Raw genomic sequence first — 16,911 nt, forward strand, 5'->3', positions numbered from 1 at the left:
ACAACGTGAAAAAGAACCCAGGAACGATCCCAATGATGGACTGGAGTTGAGCTTGGATGGACGGTCGCGCGAAAAAAATCAGGCAGCGGCGGCATTCTGCCCCGAAGGCGGTGGGGGTCTTCTCACCGCCCGGGCGGTAGCTCATCTCCCCTCTCCCCTCTCCCCCCACTCCCCCCTCCTGGAGTACCTTTCCTCTGCTTCAACATATCAAGCTGCTTTTGGTTGTTTCCCTGGAAGAGAGGAGAATTCTATCCTATCCTGCAGAATTTTGCTTGAAACAGCAATCATCATGGCTGATCCCTTCACCCTCGATCAACTCCAGGAACCAGTAAACCTGCCCTTCCCCGCAGTCACCAAACAGAGTGCTGGGCTGGTCAACGGTGTCCACACCGATGTCACGCTCATGAAATTTAGCGACAGAATCCTGGTCACGATCTCGCAGAAAGGCCGACTGGGACACTGGGTTGGTCTAATCCATTATCCCTTGGACCTGAGATCTCAACTAACCACCCGCAGCTTCACGTGCCGCTTGAAAACAGAAACCCCGGGACTGAGGGCTTGCACACCTTTTCTGATTCTGCAGACGACAGTCTGCTCCCAATCAACAGCCTGACTGCTACGTCCCTGCTGGGCGGTCGCGCTCCTGGCCATGAGATCGTCGGCCAGCTTTATGCTCGTCAAATAGCAAGTGCCATTGTGACGAAGGCTCCTGACGAGAAGCGCATGCTGGTCGTCGGACTTGGGCTGGCGACAGCCGATGCTGATCGGGATGTCTTCTTTGCCATCATTGATCTTGTGCTTCAGTGTCTCTGAGAAATTGAGATACGAGTTCGCAGAAAGCATCGCTCAAGGAAACGGCGCCATGAATCCTCGCCGTGGATCTTCCTGCTACATTGCATAGATGCACAGGAGAGATTTGGGGCAGCCACAGCTCCGATGGGACGATTCTCCCCCCCTGATGAAGCCTTTGAGTGCGAGCCTTCTAGTGGTCTTGAATGCCTCGCTGAACAACCTCTTGACGAAATACGCCCCATCAAACTCAGTATCAATCGTGAATCGCAACAATAATCAAATTGTGGACGCTCAGATGCTCAGCCCTGTTCGAGGTAGCGGTGTATACCGAAAGTCTCAGCGACACGACACTTCTACTTTGTGCATCTTGTCGCCGAGTGAAGTGCAGTGGATTCAAGGTCTCTATCCAATGCAGAGTTTCCTACCACTTTCGATGGCAGTGTTCCAGCTCCTGAGGGGATGCCTGAAAAGAAGCGTCATCCTCTGAAGATGAGTCAATGACACGCTATCGACTGGAAGGGCAATTGGGACCGCATGGTAGATCAGGTTCGAAGACTGTTAGAGTTGTGAACCCTGTACTTGTGAAGTTCTTCGCGGTGGAAAGAAACCCATGTACTTGGATCTATGAGGGACGCTAGATATTAGCATCGCAGTCCGGTCTTCTGTTCTTATGACTTTCCTCGCTTCACCTCTCTTTGGCAGGTCATGCTCTTGTGTTTTGCTAGATACCAACTCCTCAAAGCGAACCACGGGCCTTGGTGTCGCCTGATTTAAGCAAGATGCATACTCTGCATGCACGGTTGCTGGGATCCAACTTCCGATGGATAGGTCCTGTGATGGCGAATGGAATTGGATAAGACACATGCGGGGGAATTACCACAATTTTAAGCTCCCCACACTGCAATGATAATGGTAATCCACACCACCATGCCAAACCCACCGTAGTGAATGAGTGTTCCTCTGGTGCTATAATCGCTGGTCCCTCCAGTTCGGCCCCGTCTCGGTCACGTGCTGGCGGCGAGGGTGCAGGGCGTTTGGCTTGCAAACAACAACTTCACCTTCGCCTTCATTTAATCCCCCTGCCCTTTCACCAGGCTCCATCCATTTGACCTGCTGATGCGTTGGCTCCCACCCAGTCTTTGTCTTTTGTTTGGTTGAGGTTCTTGTGTTTATTCCAGCAGTGTTGGGATTGTTCTGGCATCCCGGACCTTTTGGACAATAAACACCAGCCGGCAGAAGCGACCCCCATCTCAAATAAAGGCGCGACGCGCTGAGAATCCATCTTCCTCTCACACTTTCCTTCTTACTTTATCTCTTCTTCGTTTTTCATCAACATCCCCCCCCCCCCCCCCTCTTCCCCTCTTGACTACCATCCAACATGAACCCAGACGAGCTTGATGATGCGGATCTGAGAGCGGCCATCGCTGCCTCCATGGCCGATCGTCAGCATTCCGATCCCGACCAGACCAATAGACCCAAAAAGTCTGAGGTTGTCGACCTAACTGCAGACTCCGATTCGGATGATGTGAGGCCTGTTTTTCCAAAGTCAAGGTCCTTGATTGGCTCCGACACGGACGACGATGACGACGAGGATGACGACGAAGACATCAAAAAGGCCATCGCACTATCCCTACAGGAGATCGGGGGGAACTTCAATCATCCGTCTGAGCCCTGGCAAGTTATTGGCTCAGACACCAGCGAGAGCCAGAGTGCCTTACCCCTCCACTCGACAGCGACCAAGACCAAAACAGACGACCAGGAGCCCGCGAAGCCTCAGGGTATATTGGGCCTGGATCGAAAGCAGATGGAGCAGGAGCGTCTCGCACGGCTTGCGAAAAGAAAGGCTGACGATCCTGCGGTGAGTGAGCAGCCTCAGACGAAGCAGTCGAAAGTGGATCTATCGAGAAAGCCTGGTGTTTCTGAGCTAAACATGCGTACCGGGGACATGGCTGCTGCTTCCCGGGCTGGAAGCTCTTGGGCAACGCCATCCATGACACCATCAATCCAGTATCCTGACGGCGTGGTCAAGAAGACATGGGCGTCTGGCTGTGCTCGGCAAAATGACGATATCAGGATCGAGGAGGTGTTCCAGAAGTCCAATCTGGAGCTTGCTGTTTTGAGCTCCTTCATGTGGGATCCGGACTGGGTTTACAGCAAGCTCGATATCAAGAATACCCGCTTTATCATGGTGATGCATGCCCCAGATGACTCTACGGTGAGTGCTGCCCGTTCATGGCTATGGGCTTACGTAGTCTCCGGTGTTTACTGCATCAGGACTATAGCTTGGAAGCGAAGCTAATGAAACGAAAAGAGGCGCGCGCTGGAAGCCGACGTAGCAGAGGTCCCTAACGTGCGAGTGTGCTTCCCACCAATGGAAGGCCAGGTGAAGTGCATGCACTCGAAATTGATGCTGCTCTTTCATCCTGGATATCTCCGCATCGTGGTCCCGACCGCCAATTTGGTGCCGTTTGACTGGGGCGAGATGGAAGGAGTCATGGAGAATGTACGAACCATGGCACAATCAGCCCAGAGAAATACGACTAACACATCTCCAGAGTGTCTTCCTCATCGACCTTCCCAAAAAGAACGGCACAGACTCCAACAAACCCAATACTGCCTTCTACAAGGAGCTGGCCTACTTTCTGAAAGCCTCCACTCTCCACGACAATGTCATCGCCAAAATGGACGGTTTCGACTTTAGCAAAACATCTAAATATGCTTTCGTCCACACCATGTGAGTCACTCTAAAACTCGAAACGTGACCAGATCTAATATAGAGGTAGCGGCGGATCACATACAGGAGCGGCATGGACGAAGACTGGCTATTGCGGTCTGGGACACGCAGTGGCCACACTGGGACTATCCACGTCCAAACCGTTAAACCTGGACTACGTCGTAAGCACTCAGATCTTAGACTTTCCCTGAAACAAACCTAACCACCGCGAGCCATTAGACCTCCTCTCTCGGCAACATAAACAACGAATTCCTTCGCTCCCTCTACCTCGCTTCGCAAGGTCAGTACAACCCCAATATCCCCACCGACCCCCCAAATCTAACACAAAAACCTCACAGGAGACATCGGTTTAACCGACTACACCCTCCGTACCTCCAAATCCTTCCCCGCCAGACTCCACAACAACCTCATCCCCAAAGATCTGGCCTCGGAATCCAAAGACCGCTTCCGCATCTACTACCCCTCCCAATCGACGGTGCTCTCATCGAAGGGCGGTCCCCGCTGCGCAGGCACCATCTGCTGCCAGTCAAGGTGGTTCGAGGGCGAGAAGTTTCCGCGCCAGGCGCTTCGTGACTGCGAGAGTCAACGACCGAGGCTTTTGATGCATAGCAAGGTATGCATCACATCACATCACATCACATCACCTCACTTCCACCCGTCGAACTGCACTCTACATCCCACCCCCTCAGTCTTACTCACAAATTATGGTATTATTAGATCCTCTACGTCCGACCGGATAACCCAATCCGTTTATCGGATACATCTGAATGTCGAGCTTGGGCTTATGTCGGAAGTGCCAACTTGTCGGAAAGTGCATGGTACGTTCATTCCACATCCCTCACTCACCCCCTTCTCTCTCCTCTCTCCTCTCATGCCATATCCATCCATTCATCCATCCATCTATCCATTCACAACCATCCCACACCTCAATAACCCACTCACACCACACCACACCACACTAACACAACCAACCAACCACAAAGGGGCCGCATCATCCAAGACCGCAAAACCAAAACCCCCAAACTCAACTGCCGCAACTGGGAATGCGGCGTCATAGTCCCCGTTATCGAGAAAATCGCCCCCACACGTCCGGATAACGACCTCGCCGAAAAGAAGGAGGAGAGTGTCAGTATTACACTGGCATCATCATCATCATTGTCATCTTCTTCGGAATCTTCTACTTCAGAGCCAAAGTTGGAATCGGCAGCAGCAGCCCAGGCTCTAGCTCTAGCACGAGACGATGGCTCGGCTTTACCGACTGTGTTTAGGGGTCTGGTTCCGGTGCCGATGCGTGTTCCTGGGCTGAAGTATGGAGGGACGCGCAAGCCGTGGTGTTTGTCGGGGGAGATGTGAGTGGGTGAGTGGGTGTGTGGGTGGTTGGGTGGTTGGGTGGTCGGGTAGGTGCTTTATTTGGGTGGGAGAATGTGATGTGGTATTTGATGAGGTAGAGGTAGAGGTGGAGGTAGAGGGGAGGGAGGACATTGAATAGTACTTTCTTGCTTGCTTGCTTGCTTGCTTGCTTGCTTGCTTCAAGAGTCAAGGTTGATCTGGTCGGTGGGCAAGCATGCAAGCAGACAGACAGAAACAGGCATACAAACAAGTACTATATCTAGTATCTAGTATCTATCGTAGTCAATTCGATGTCATCCATCCATCCATCCATAATGATACCGAGAACGAGAACGAAGACGGGAATAGGATACAATTAATCAATGAGTCCTCCCTCTCCCGCTCCCTCTCTCGATTCTATTCAGTAGGTAAAATATATACTATTTATTATCTATTCTGTCTAGTATATTCTTTCTTGCAAGAATTGTAAATAAAAAAAAACTGTAAATAAAAAAAGTAAACAAGTAAGAAATCGAATCCAGGGCCAAGCCAGGGTCCTACCTACCCAACCAACACACACGCTGATGCATCATCTAATTAGTTATCCGGGCGGTAAATCGAATCGAGACCGGGAAGACAGAAAAAATGAATCAATGGAATGCTTTTCTTCTCCTTCCGTCTCTCTCTTTGCTCATCTTCTTGGATATCGTATTTAATACCATAGTATTTTCAAGGTACTGCGCTTTCGGTTTTTCTTTGTTGTTGTATGTTTTGTCTTTGACGTCAAAGTCGACGATTATTGTCGGAAAGGGAGTGAGTGGATGGTCATGGGATCAAAGAGCTAGTTCTCAGTCTTGGTAGACTTCCGCGAGAACAGCTTCTTGATACCGCCAAACACCGCTCCCAGGGCGCCGAAGACGTATCCCATTCCGAAGGACCATCCGCGGACGCGCGCGCAGTAGATCATGAAGTAGACGAGGAACCAGTTGATGATGACATAGGCCAGGAAGATGCCGAAGCAGCGCCACTTGTCGCCGTCGTGGACGTTCAGCGCGTGCATGTACTGGGAGCCGTTGGCGTAGGGGCAGTACTCGCAGTCGGAGGTGGCGTTGGGCTGGACCAGATAGCCGACGCCGGCGCTGCTGACCCAGTCGCCGGCGTACTGGGAACAGGTCTGACCGGGCGGGGGGTTGAAGTGGGTGGTTTCTCCGGAAGCGCACTGGATGTCGACGCTTGGGAACACGGTGGAGATGACTCCTCGGAGCCACCAGGTGACCGGGTTGACGTAGTACATCCAGTATTTCCAGAAAACGGGGTATTCGGAGTACGGCCGGACGATACCGTTGAACAAGGATGTCATGACGAAGAAGAAGGGAAGAGTCTGAGGTTTGGTTAGTTGGATGGTCTGAGATGGTTTTGCCAGTGGTTAGACTTACGTTGGAGATCACCGTGAATGACGGGGCAAAGGCGCAAATCCATTGTCCCCAGCTGGCTTGGAACAGGAAGAAAAGCATCGACATGAGGAAGACGTATCCCGCGCTGCTGGAGTCCGTGGGGAATCCGGCAGGGTAATACCACAGCAGCCAGTAGATGAGGGCGGAGATGATCGCCATGGGGATCTCACAGATGATGTTGGCCGTGCAGAACGCCATCCATCCGTAAATTCGACTGGGGAACTCGCGCGCTTCCCAGAGAGCCCGGTTGATGTAAAACTTAGGAACAAGACTGTTCAGGATGATTGGCGGGAGAAGAATGATCAGGAAGATCGAGAACATGCGGTCTTCCATGCTGGAAATCGAATCACCGAGCATATAGAATGTCTACACAAGTCAGCAGGCATCCATGAGGGGTTTGGTAGCAATGCACTTACAAAACCGTTGAAAATTCCAATGATGACACTGACGAACAGCTTTCCATAGTAGTACGATGGGTCTCTCCAGTACTGTCGGAAGACTCTCATCATGAGGTGGTACGTCTGGGTTGAAACAGGCGCGGCAAATTCATACTGCACCACCTGTTCAGCCACTGGGATCTTGCTGCGCTCCTCTCCGATCGCCTTGATTTCGTCTAACATCCTGCGGTTTTCGTCCGAGTTTTTCCATTCTGCGTTCCAGTCGAAAGTCTTGCCGTCTTTCTTCGTTGCCTTGGCCGCCGTCTCCAGAATGAATTCGGCAACATTCTTCGTAGGCGGACAGACAACACCACGGTCCGCAAAATACTTGACCACGTCCCGACCTTCGGGGCCAACAGGACCAAAATAGAACGTGTTACCACCGGGGTTCAGGGCCAGAATCATGTCGAACTGTTGAATGAGCATGGACGAGGGCTGGTGGATTGTGCACACGATAGCCTGTCCTGCCTGGGAGAGCTTCTTCAGGAATCTAACGATGGAATAGGCTGCCTGACTGTCCAGACCACTTGTAGGCTCGTCAAGGAAGAGAAGGAGACTAGGTTTGGCGGCCAATTCAACGCCAATGGTCACCCGCTTCTTCTGTTCAACATTCAAGGAGCCGATAATGGCATCCTGGATCTCCTCGAGTTCCAGGAGGTCGATAATCTGGTTGACATAGTCGAGCTTCTCTTGCTGGGGGGTGTTCCGATCCTGACGAAGAAGGGCTGAGAATTCAAGGGCCTCGCGGATCGTAGCGGTGTTATCGTGAAGATCCATCTGCTCGCAGAAGCCGGTACCTCGCTGGAAGTCCGCACCAAGAGGACGGCCATCGACAAGCATGTCACCAGTGACCACGCCCATCTTCTGGCGCTGGGCCAGGGTGTTCAGTAGGGTGGTCTTGCCGGCTCCGGAAGCACCCATCAGAGCAATCATAAGTCCGGGCTTCGCGTAGCCGTTGACGCCGTTGAGAAGCTTCCTAGTTCCGTTGCCGTAAGGGACCGTATATTCGACGTTTGACCAGGTAAAGATCCGGTCACTAGACGAGATCCGGTTGAAGGCGCCATTGCCACTGTTGGACTGTGCCTGGGAGCCTGAGCCTTGGCCATTCTCTTCATCACTCCCGGTGTTGGCCTGCGACTTGAGCTGCTTGGCACGCTTGGAGCGCTTAAAAACCAACGCGCCGCCGCCACCGCCGACAAACGAGAGATGCTCGGCCGCAAAGACGGTCACCAAGATGTAGAGCACTGCGAAAGCGATGACCACCCCGAAATTGCGCCAGAGATGGTGGCGCGTGAACGAGTAGGTCGATTCAATATACCGAGTACCCGAGACGGTCGTCTGACCGAGCTCTGACCCAGTGAGAGAGCAACCCTGATATCTCGAATCGAACCCTGGGCCAGAAGGTACCAACATTGAAGACGCACACTCCATGACACGACCAGCAAACTCGTTAGAGAGGACAGCCTCGTAGCTGTAAGACAGAGGGTTCACATAGAACAGCCACCCGAACCAGATCGAGCCATCGATGAGACTTTGTTTGGGGATGACATAGCCAACGAACAGGATCAACACGTTGAGAGCGATACCACTGAAACGAACAGCATCATCGATCGATGGGGAAAGTGCCGCAAACATTCGATACAGCGCCGTGATACAGAAGGTTGTCGTGTACACAAAGAGAAAATATATCCAAAACTTCGAGGCAACCACATCAAGCCCTGCCATGAAGTAGACAATGATAGTGAAAGGTACGACCATGCAGAAGATCGCCGGGAAGTCCACAACCACACGGGCAATGGCAACAGCAGATGGGCGGTAGAAAGCGTAATCCTTGTGGCGTGCAACAATGGCACGTCCGCTGACAGCCGGCATCAGCTCCGTCAACTGCAACCAACCGAGGAATAGAATCGAAAAGAACAGAGCACCACCACGCGAAAAAGCTCCGCTGGTGTTAAGCGACTCGCCATAGAACAGAGACGAGACAATAAGTGCGTTGGACAAGATGATGAAATACTTGGTGTAAAGCGAAGTCTTATCACCCCATAGCAGCCAGAACTCACGTTGCACACAGGCTGCAACCTGTCGAACAAGAGAAACAGTGTAAGGAGACTTCTTCGATACCGTCTTACTCTTGGACTGAGCGACAGACTTCTCGAACCGACGAGTGCTTTCCTGGTTGGTATCCTGTAGCTGCTTCTCATAACCGGAGACGTCATCCAGGATCCGCTTGTATGCCTCGCTCTGCCTGAAGACAGACTCGAGCTCTTCCGGCGTCCGGGGGGTAGACGCTTCTCGGCCTGGTTGGAACTGACGAGCGTTGGGGTCGCACAGGGAAGTCAGGAAGTCGGCCGTGGTGGATTGCTCGGGACAAAAGAAACCAAGGTTCACGAAGTACTGCCTGGCTTCGTTGGCAGGTCCCTGGTAGAGCATGCGCCCCGAATCGATCACCATCACCTTATCCATAAGCTCGTAGATACTCTCTCCCGCTTGGTACAAGGTGACCAGAGTTGTCCGCTTGCTGACGTCGGTCATAATGCGGAGGGACTTGGCGTAGTCAAGGGCTGTGCTAGCATCCAGACCTCTGGTGGAGTTGTCCCAACAGACGACCGAGGACTTGGTCGCCAGCGTCTCGGCGATACTGACACGCTTTCTCTCACCACCGGAGACACCCCGAACATACTCGTTACCCACCACCGTGTTCTTGGTGTGGGAGATTCCGAACATCTTCAGCAACGCATCGATGATCACCGGGATGCTGGCCCTGTCATGCTTCTTGGTCTTGTTGATGAGGGAGAACTTCAACGTCTGCCAGACAGTGAGGTTCGGGAAATGCTGGTCATCTTCCTGGTTATAGTTAACCTCACCGCGGAAGTGCTTGTTCTGCTCCTTGGCCGACAAGCCACCATAGCTGATGTCGCCCTCGACGCCCGCAAACGCACCCCTGTCGTTCGCAATCGTCTTTAAGAAAGTCGAACAGCCAGCACCGGGTCTCCCCAGCACCAACATCATCTCACCTTCCCGGACAGCACCCGTGAAGTCATGAAGCAGGTCCCTCACGGGCGGCTTGTGGCCGAAGTGAAGCTGCGGGACAAACCTACAAACGATGTTGTAGAGATCGGGGCCAAATGTACCAATGACGGCATCGGGAAGGGTGCGAGCAAAGGAGGCGCCCGTCTCAATACCCTTCACAGTGACGTCCTTAAACACCACGCCCACCTTCTTGGCCGGTTCGCCCGCAGTCGTCCGTCGTTCAAGATGACCGCCCACCAAAAACTCGCTGAGATCAAATCCCCCGTATTCATCATCGGTGGTGCCGGACAGCTCATCCTCATCGAGTGTCTTCTCTTCATCGCGGGCCTGGCTGGCATGCGAGGCGCGAGAGCGCAGTCGCTGGGCATCTCGGGTGGTGGAACGGGTTTGGTGCAGACTGTGTCGGGTCAATTCTCGTCGCATTTCCTCGAAATCCTCCATTGCGCCGCGGCGGGAGACAGGCTCGGCTTCCTGTTCTCCCCAGCGACCATCGGACGAGAGGTCGGTCACGCTGGTCGAATGGGAGGCGAGAGCTTGGTCCGAAGCAATGACATTGGAGCTTTCTTGGAAGTATGAGCTGTCCTGTGTTGCGGTCGGTTCATGGTGCAATGCACCCGGCTGACGAGCATCGTCGGCCATGGTGGATGTGACACCTCTTTCTGTAGGAGGGTTTCCAACGTGGAGGTATGCAGATCGGAGGTGAGGCCGCAGTTAATAATAGCACTGGGCGGGCACACCGGAATGGTTTCTCAATCCAGGCGATTGAGAGTCGGGGGAGGACACCGACACCGATGCCGAAAGGGATGGGAAGAGGGGAAAAAAACAATGGCTATGAAGGGGACTAGAGCGCAAGGGATTGCTGCAAGTGCTTGGTTGAGTATGTATGGGGGAAGAATATATACAGTAATGATAAGCAACAGCGATCTATGACGCCCCAGGAGCTCCGGCACAGCGCCTGGAAGGGGGGAGAGGGGAGAGGGTCTGGATGAGATCGGGGGGAGGGAGTGGAAGGACACAGGAGGAACCGCGACGCGCCCAACAATATGTATGATGAGAAGGAACAGGCCAGGACGAACCGGATGGACGTTGTTGCATCATGGTTAGTTATAAACGGGGGCCCGATGGGATGACTAAGGCGTTGAGGGCGACTTTTTGGCAAAATTTGATTGCGCGGATTTGTAAGATATCCGCATCTCTCACGACTCGCGGCGGAGCAGCCCAGCACAGGGTCCATCAAAAAGCCAATCGCCGGGCAGGAAAAGACGGAGGGGAGATAGCCGAGCTGCTGGGTGGAGCGCAAGCTGACAATTGCGATTGCGGATGGAAGAAGGCAGAAGAATGGATCGCTGGAATGCCCAGCCAGCGCCATCATGAGTCAAGATGAGTCCCGCGGGATATGTCAGCAATCGCGGCTGCTGATTGGAGGGGTCGGCTGGGCCCGCAAGGCGAAAAGGCCTCCAAGTGGAAGGAGCGACGCAAGACGCAGTCAGAATAATAATGGCAGGCGCGGAGAAGCCGGAGATAAGCCGGCGGCGTTAGGCGTGAATCATTTGCTCACCGGAATAATTCGTCTTCCTCGTCTTCTTCGTCTTCCTCGTCTTCCTCGGCCCCTCTAGAGCCCCTCTAGACTGAGCACTATCGTCCCTTTGGGTTAGTCCCACACGAGCATCATCATCCTCCTTCCTTCATCATATTGATAATCTCTCATCCTGACTATCTATCTACCAACCACTGGATCGTTCGTCATTATTGACTTCCCGTGGTCCATGGACCGGCCTGCAATGCAGCCAGCAACGCATGCACGGGCTGAGACTGAGTCTGGTCAACCCGGTCAGGTCAGCCTGGTCAACCTGGTCACCATGGTCACCATGGTCACCAATATTCTGGCATTCTCGGCACTCGGGAGGGTCTCCGGCTCCCGAGTCAGTGCTTCGGTTCCCTCCCTACCCGCCCGCCCCAACCAGCGACTCAGTCGGGCGCCGACCGGTCGGTTCCCCTGCAGCTTGATAAGCGGCTGCTTCGCCAGTGGTCGTGACAAGCTGCCCCAGCTCTCTCTTCCTCCCATCCCCCGTGCTGATCTATCTCACGGTCCAAAGTACGGAGTACTATTCTGTCAGTGTCCGGAGTACTGCCGACTAGATACTGTCGAGGAGTGTTGGTGTTCTTGGGGCTGACTGGCCAGGCTACGATCTGTCACATCTGATGCGTTCTCCCACCGTTCGAAGCACGGTTTCCACTTCCTGTTCCCCCCCCCCCCCCCCTGCGCCGTCACACCGCTTGGATCTCGGCCTCTCAGCATCCCTGGCAACGAGGTGACGAGATGACGAGGTGACGAGGTGACGAGATGACCTGGCGACAGACAGCGACTATCTGGACCATGCAGCCGCCTGGGTTCTCGTACCAATGATGGCTTCCCACCGCACGGTTCTCCGCGTCAAAGCCCCTCTCTTCCCCAACCAAGGCGGCGGTTCACGGCACGTCTGGGTATACCCCGGCTGACGGACCACTCTAGTTCGTGATTGATCAGCCATTCGATTGGCAACCAGACGCAGACAGGCGCATGTGCGCATTGCGGTCAGTTCAGGCAGCTATGCAAGCGCAGAGCGTGTCCCATGTTTGAGTCTGCTTTCTTTTTTGCTTTCCAAATATCGGACGTCTGAAATCGCGCCCACCTCCCTCGAACTCGGCCGGGAATCGCGGCGCGACAGGGCGTGTTACTCGGCTCAGTATTCGACTGCACTGGCACCAAACGCGACCGAGAGGCTCGTCCTACCACCCGGGAATATCATAATGGCACGAGGTCTATTGTCGCGGACACTGGCTGGGGATCCCAGTGTCATCGCCGAGATTCCAATCCAGCCGCCTGGGTACAGCCTGTTCCGCTGTTGGCAGCTCATCCATAGCGGTGAATCCCTCTGTCTCGTGCGTGGCGTCTATACGGTGACACAGCTGGTTGTTTGGTACCTCGGACTCACACATGGCTCTGTTACCTCAGTCCAAATTCTGACGTTGGAAGTGATATATCCAATCCCTTCGTATCAGCTGACATGACAGTCGGGGTTCATAGTTTTGAAACACAGGAACATCCCACGTGTTGAAGAAAACCCACGGTCCGTAGACGCCACGATCCGGTCTCATTCCTGATTCAGGATCTCTACCCGCCGACTTTGTATTGACTTCAGAGGACCTGCTTTCTTCGACCGGGTAGAATGGCCGCGCGTATAACAGCACGAAGCAATCCCCGGAACTGCTGCATCAGCAGGCCACCACCAGACCCAGCCAGTCGAACCGCGGTTGACTTTTATGCCCAAGTTTTCGTGCACTAGAGCATAGTCTGCCAAGCTTGGATTCGACGGTCCCACCAAGGATTATTGCCTATACCGAGACCACAAACACAGGCCCTCCGACGTCCAGCGATATGAGCTGGGAGCAACTTGTCGAAGCAGGCAAATAAGTCACCGAGGGAGCGACACGCATGCTCTTATCACTCACTCCGATGTGCCTTAGTGGTTCGTAGACTTGTCTTGCCATGTCGCATGCAGTCTCAACTGTCTAGTTATGGCCATTTGAGGGGCTGAAGGCATTTGCACCCAGGCGCAGAAAACTGGACCCTTTCGGGCTTTCCGCGTGTCAGTCCAGCTGGCTGATAACCCGCTTGCAGATCGAACTGAATCTGGTGTGATAAATAACTGTGATAATGCAGGGTCTTCCTCACATGGTCTGTCTGACCGGTGAGGAGTTTGTGGTATACCACAGCGAGTATGAGGCTCGGTCAAGCGACTCTCGATGTGGGCTTGACCCACCTGTCGTTCGTATCTTTGTGTAATCGGATCCTCATCTGATGATAGACTTGATAATCTAAAACATTTCGTAGTCGCTTGATGTCACCGCCAATATCCCCTACAGCGTTTGTGTTACGTCGGGACTTCAGGGGAGGATATGTCTGATATCCTTACATCCAGGGCTCGAAAGGCCTGAACGCTGGGGTTCCCGCCGATCCGAACCGGGGCCAAATAAGGTTCTGTAGTGGCCGTTGGGGTCGTGACGTGACGGGGCTTCCGCCTCATCTTCCCTCTCTTTCTCCCCCCAACTTCATCCTCAATTTTCTTCGCCCTCAGCCATCCTCTAGTCAGGTCAAATCATCTCCTCCAAAGCCCCTTTGGCCCTCCCCCACCTGACAAGTCCCGTCCGGCGACCGCGAGTGACTGATTCCGCCCCTCTTGGCGCCCGCGAACACATGCTGCCATCGCGACTCTCATCTGACTCGCGCCCCGGCCATCCTCACCTGATAGAGCCCCGCCGTTCATCAGATGTCCTCCCTCCCTGTCGTCATCGTGGATCCTCCGCGTCAGCTTAAAATGACCGTCTCGACAAGGACCCCTACCCCGGACTGCTCTGCGCTAAAAACAACCCCGATCAGCACCCCATAGCCTCTTCACCACCACACCCTCTCCGCATCTCCCTCCCATGGAGATCGGACCCTGGCACCATCGCAATGGGAATCCGGGACGCTGTCGACGGGACAGAACCATCATCCTTCACGATGCGATCCCCGACAATGGCCATGGTGACCGTCGACCGTCCTGCGGCTCCAGCTTCAGCTCCGGCTCCTCCGTCTTCCTCCCGTCCTGAACAACCCCCTGACTTGTCCAAGAAGACCAAAGCCCCCTCCGACCCAACCCCCGACCCAAACCTCCTCAACCCTCGTCTCCTCGTCAACGGAGCCTGCGTCTACGAGCGACACCTCCCCGGAGATGCCTACATCACCGCACACATCCAGCGCCTCCAGCACGGGTTCTACTCCAGCCCCGCCGTGTCCAACCAAGACTACAGCCACGTGGATTTCCTGGGTATCACCTTCGTCTTGCACTCGGCCAACACCCTCGCCCATCGCTTCAAAGCCGCCACCATCCGCGCCTCCATCCACGGTACCAGAGACCAGACGTCATCGTCGAGTAACCGGACCCGAAACCCGCGCTTTCTCATGCACGCCCCGCACCTCCTCTACGGCGCGGTCTCCCCCGAAACCCTCCAGTGGAACTACAGCCTCAGCGGCTCTCTGGGTGTGGCTGACCTCCCCGTGATCGCCAGCGTCGCGCCCTCCGGCGGCATGAACGGGCGTTACAAGCGGTACGAGATGATGCGAATCCAGGGGTCCGTGCGGTCGCTCAAGAGCGCGCGCGGGCCGAACTTTGACGTCGAGGGGGGCGAAATCGTATGGACACTCGAGGAGAACAGTCTCCAGCGGTCTGGACTGCCACGTGAATTCACGTTCGCCGTGCTCGTCGCCAAACCCCGCGCCGAGAGCCGCATCCGCCTGGCCCTAGACATAGATCCTGTCCTGCAATGCTGGTTCACAAACTACCCGGGACCCCTGCTAGCCCTACCGCGGTATAAGCCCGTGCGGCGACGGCCGGTGGATTTCCGGACGGAAGTGGGACAGCGCTTCGAGCCCCTCACGGCCGAGAAGGGGTTGTTCAATTTCGCGGCCCTCGAGAGCTCCTTCGACGATTATGTATATATGCCTGGACGGAAGTTCACGACGGGAGTAGGTGTCTGAGCGGGATCTCCCTTTTTTTTTTTTTTTTTTCCTGTGCCCTCTGGCTAAGCAAGAACATCAGATATCCCCGGACGGCGGACCCGCGCAGGACAACAACAACAACAACAACAACAACACCGACCCCGAGATCCGACGCGACGTCACCCTGACCCGGGATCTGACGATTGACCCGCTGCGTGGCACGGTGCGCAGGATCCCAGCCTTGAACGCCGCCGCCACGCCGCTGGCCGGGAAGACAGCCGTCGGGGGGTTCGATCCGGGATCCTTCACGATGCGATTGCTGGTGGATAATCCTCCGAGCCCGTCTGGCAAACACATGCAGGTGGCGTCGGAGGTGACCACCAGTGTGCGTGGGGGTGGGGGACAGCAGTGGCAGCCGCGACGAGACGAGCCGACACGTTCGCGAGAGGTGAGACGCAGTACGACCCGGGCTTAGGGATGGCGTGCATGGTGGATGGGACTGGGAGTTGGGGCGGGCTGTGTCATCCTCTTTTCTTTTCTTTTTTTTTTTTTTTTCGGACTGACTTTATTTGCATAAGGCTGGAGATCAGCTGATACTGATAGACTGGACTGGACTGGACTGGACTGGACTGGACTGATCTACTTACTCACTTACTTACTAATTAGCATGACGATACCCTCCCTGTTCCAGCGAGCATTTGTACATACATTACTTGATTTCTTCTCTTTTCCGAAATACTTGAGTGGAATCTGTCTGATCTCTTTTACTATAGAATAAACTGTTGCATGGTGTGCTTATCTAGATAGCTATGGAGCTAGCTAGCTAGGTAGCTAGGTAGCTTGATATCGTCGCACACCAGCTAAAGAACTATAGTATACTATTGGTACCTACTAAGTACCTACCTACCTACCTACTAAGTACCTACCTACCTACCTACCTACCTACCTACCTACCTACCTACCTACCTACCTACCTACCTACCTACCTACCTACCTACCTACCCACGCCCAAGTATAGTACCTACCTAGGTAAGATATCTAGATAACTTCGGTACCTTAGATAGTTACATACCACTTCCAGTCCAGATCTATAGGTATAATGTACCTATGTATCCGCCTCGGAAAGTCCAGTATCTACCTTTGTCGATTGAGTAGGTAGGTACGTACGTACCTAGGTATGTGGGCAGGCAGGCAGGTAAGCAGGTAGGTAGATAGTAAGTATGTATGTATGTAGTAGGTACTACTTAACACAAGAAGAAACAAACAGTGAAGAGTATAGATACCTTAGACATACCACATGAGATGAGATATCCTTACATAATGCAGGCAATTAAGTCTAAATTCTTTCTTATATATACTTTATCTCTCTAGGTAGCATTTCGGCAGGTAGGTACGTAGGTAGCTACGTAGCAGATATAGATATAGATAGATATAGATAGATGCAGTGCTTGCTTGCTACTAGGCAGATAGTTATATAAATATACCTAGGTACATACGTAAGGTACTGCGTAGCCTAGCTAGTAACGTAAGGTAATACTCTAATGTAAGATATGGTAATGACATTACATACACATTGTAAACCTGGTAATACAGATAGATATACGCCCATACCAT

General features: G+C 53.7%; 6 protein-coding genes across 6 annotated transcripts; 3 read left to right on the top strand and 3 right to left on the bottom strand.

The window, feature by feature from the left end:
- Nucleotides 1-197: 197 nt before the first annotated feature.
- Nucleotides 198-1,097, top strand: BO70DRAFT_32858 (uncharacterized protein). Its single transcript, XM_025540744.1, has 2 exons — nucleotides 198-463; nucleotides 517-1,097. The coding sequence occupies exons 1-2, from the start codon at nucleotides 290-292 to the stop codon at nucleotides 811-813; spliced, it is 471 nt and encodes a 156-aa protein (XP_025399678.1). The 5' UTR covers nucleotides 198-289; the 3' UTR covers nucleotides 814-1,097.
- Nucleotides 1,098-2,151: 1,054 nt separating this feature from the next.
- On the top strand, nucleotides 2,152-4,894 carry BO70DRAFT_361887 (uncharacterized protein). The gene is made up of 8 exons (XM_025543149.1): nucleotides 2,152-3,007; nucleotides 3,104-3,295; nucleotides 3,348-3,526; nucleotides 3,576-3,687; nucleotides 3,746-3,806; nucleotides 3,865-4,139; nucleotides 4,244-4,344; nucleotides 4,510-4,894. The coding sequence occupies exons 1-8, from the start codon at nucleotides 2,171-2,173 to the stop codon at nucleotides 4,877-4,879; spliced, it is 2,127 nt and encodes a 708-aa protein (XP_025399679.1). The 5' UTR covers nucleotides 2,152-2,170; the 3' UTR covers nucleotides 4,880-4,894.
- A 464-nt stretch (nucleotides 4,895-5,358) lies between these two features.
- On the bottom strand, nucleotides 5,359-10,415 carry atrF (ABC drug exporter AtrF; the record flags this gene model as incomplete). The annotated part of the gene is made up of 3 exons (XM_025548033.1): nucleotides 5,359-6,236; nucleotides 6,292-6,675; nucleotides 6,726-10,415. 3 exons carry the CDS (start codon nucleotides 10,413-10,415, stop codon nucleotides 5,697-5,699), a joined length of 4,614 nt encoding a protein of 1,537 aa, XP_025399680.1. The 3' UTR covers nucleotides 5,359-5,696.
- Nucleotides 10,416-10,516: 101 nt separating this feature from the next.
- On the bottom strand, nucleotides 10,517-11,357 carry BO70DRAFT_32902 (uncharacterized protein). Its single transcript, XM_025540756.1, has one exon. The coding sequence runs from the start codon at nucleotides 11,146-11,148 to the stop codon at nucleotides 10,618-10,620; it is 531 nt and encodes a 176-aa protein (XP_025399681.1). The 5' UTR covers nucleotides 11,149-11,357; the 3' UTR covers nucleotides 10,517-10,617.
- A 1,774-nt stretch (nucleotides 11,358-13,131) lies between these two features.
- Nucleotides 13,132-13,661, bottom strand: BO70DRAFT_361890 (uncharacterized protein). Its single transcript, XM_025543150.1, has one exon. The coding sequence runs from the start codon at nucleotides 13,305-13,307 to the stop codon at nucleotides 13,152-13,154; it is 156 nt and encodes a 51-aa protein (XP_025399682.1). The 5' UTR covers nucleotides 13,308-13,661; the 3' UTR covers nucleotides 13,132-13,151.
- Nucleotides 13,662-14,271: 610 nt separating this feature from the next.
- BO70DRAFT_429030 (uncharacterized protein) lies at nucleotides 14,272-15,852 on the top strand (the record flags this gene model as incomplete). Its single annotated transcript, XM_025548034.1, has 2 exons — nucleotides 14,272-15,324; nucleotides 15,398-15,852. The coding sequence occupies 2 exons, from the start codon at nucleotides 14,272-14,274 to the stop codon at nucleotides 15,770-15,772; spliced, it is 1,428 nt and encodes a 475-aa protein (XP_025399683.1). The 3' UTR covers nucleotides 15,773-15,852.
- Nucleotides 15,853-16,911: the final 1,059 nt, after the last annotated feature.

The sequence above is a fragment of the Aspergillus heteromorphus genome, assembly GCF_003184545.1.
Source record: "Aspergillus heteromorphus CBS 117.55 chromosome Unknown BO70scaffold_11, whole genome shotgun sequence".
Classification (NCBI taxonomy): Eukaryota; Fungi; Ascomycota; class Eurotiomycetes; order Eurotiales; family Aspergillaceae; genus Aspergillus; species Aspergillus heteromorphus.

What these genes read in the sequence shown, in the direction of transcription:
- BO70DRAFT_32902 (XM_025540756.1), bottom strand. Translation starts at nt 11,148, where the DNA reads ATGATGGCGCTGGCTGGGCATTCCAGCGATCCATTCTTCTGCCTTCTT.
- BO70DRAFT_361887 (XM_025543149.1), top strand. Translation starts at nt 2,171, where the DNA reads ATGAACCCAGACGAGCTTGATGATGCGGATCTGAGAGCGGCCATCGCT. An exon ending in CGTTAAACCTGGACTACGTC is followed by an intron (nt 3,688 to 3,745) that starts GTAAGCACTCAG and finishes GCGAGCCATTAG; the next exon opens with ACCTCCTCTCTCGGCAACAT. An exon ending in AACTTGTCGGAAAGTGCATG is followed by an intron (nt 4,345 to 4,509) that starts GTACGTTCATTC and finishes CCAACCACAAAG; the next exon opens with GGGCCGCATCATCCAAGACC.
- BO70DRAFT_32858 (XM_025540744.1), top strand. Translation starts at nt 290, where the DNA reads ATGGCTGATCCCTTCACCCTCGATCAACTCCAGGAACCAGTAAACCTG. An exon ending in AAGGCCGACTGGGACACTGG is followed by an intron (nt 464 to 516) that starts GTTGGTCTAATC and finishes AACCACCCGCAG; the next exon opens with CTTCACGTGCCGCTTGAAAA.
- BO70DRAFT_361890 (XM_025543150.1), bottom strand. Translation starts at nt 13,307, where the DNA reads ATGGCAAGACAAGTCTACGAACCACTAAGGCACATCGGAGTGAGTGAT.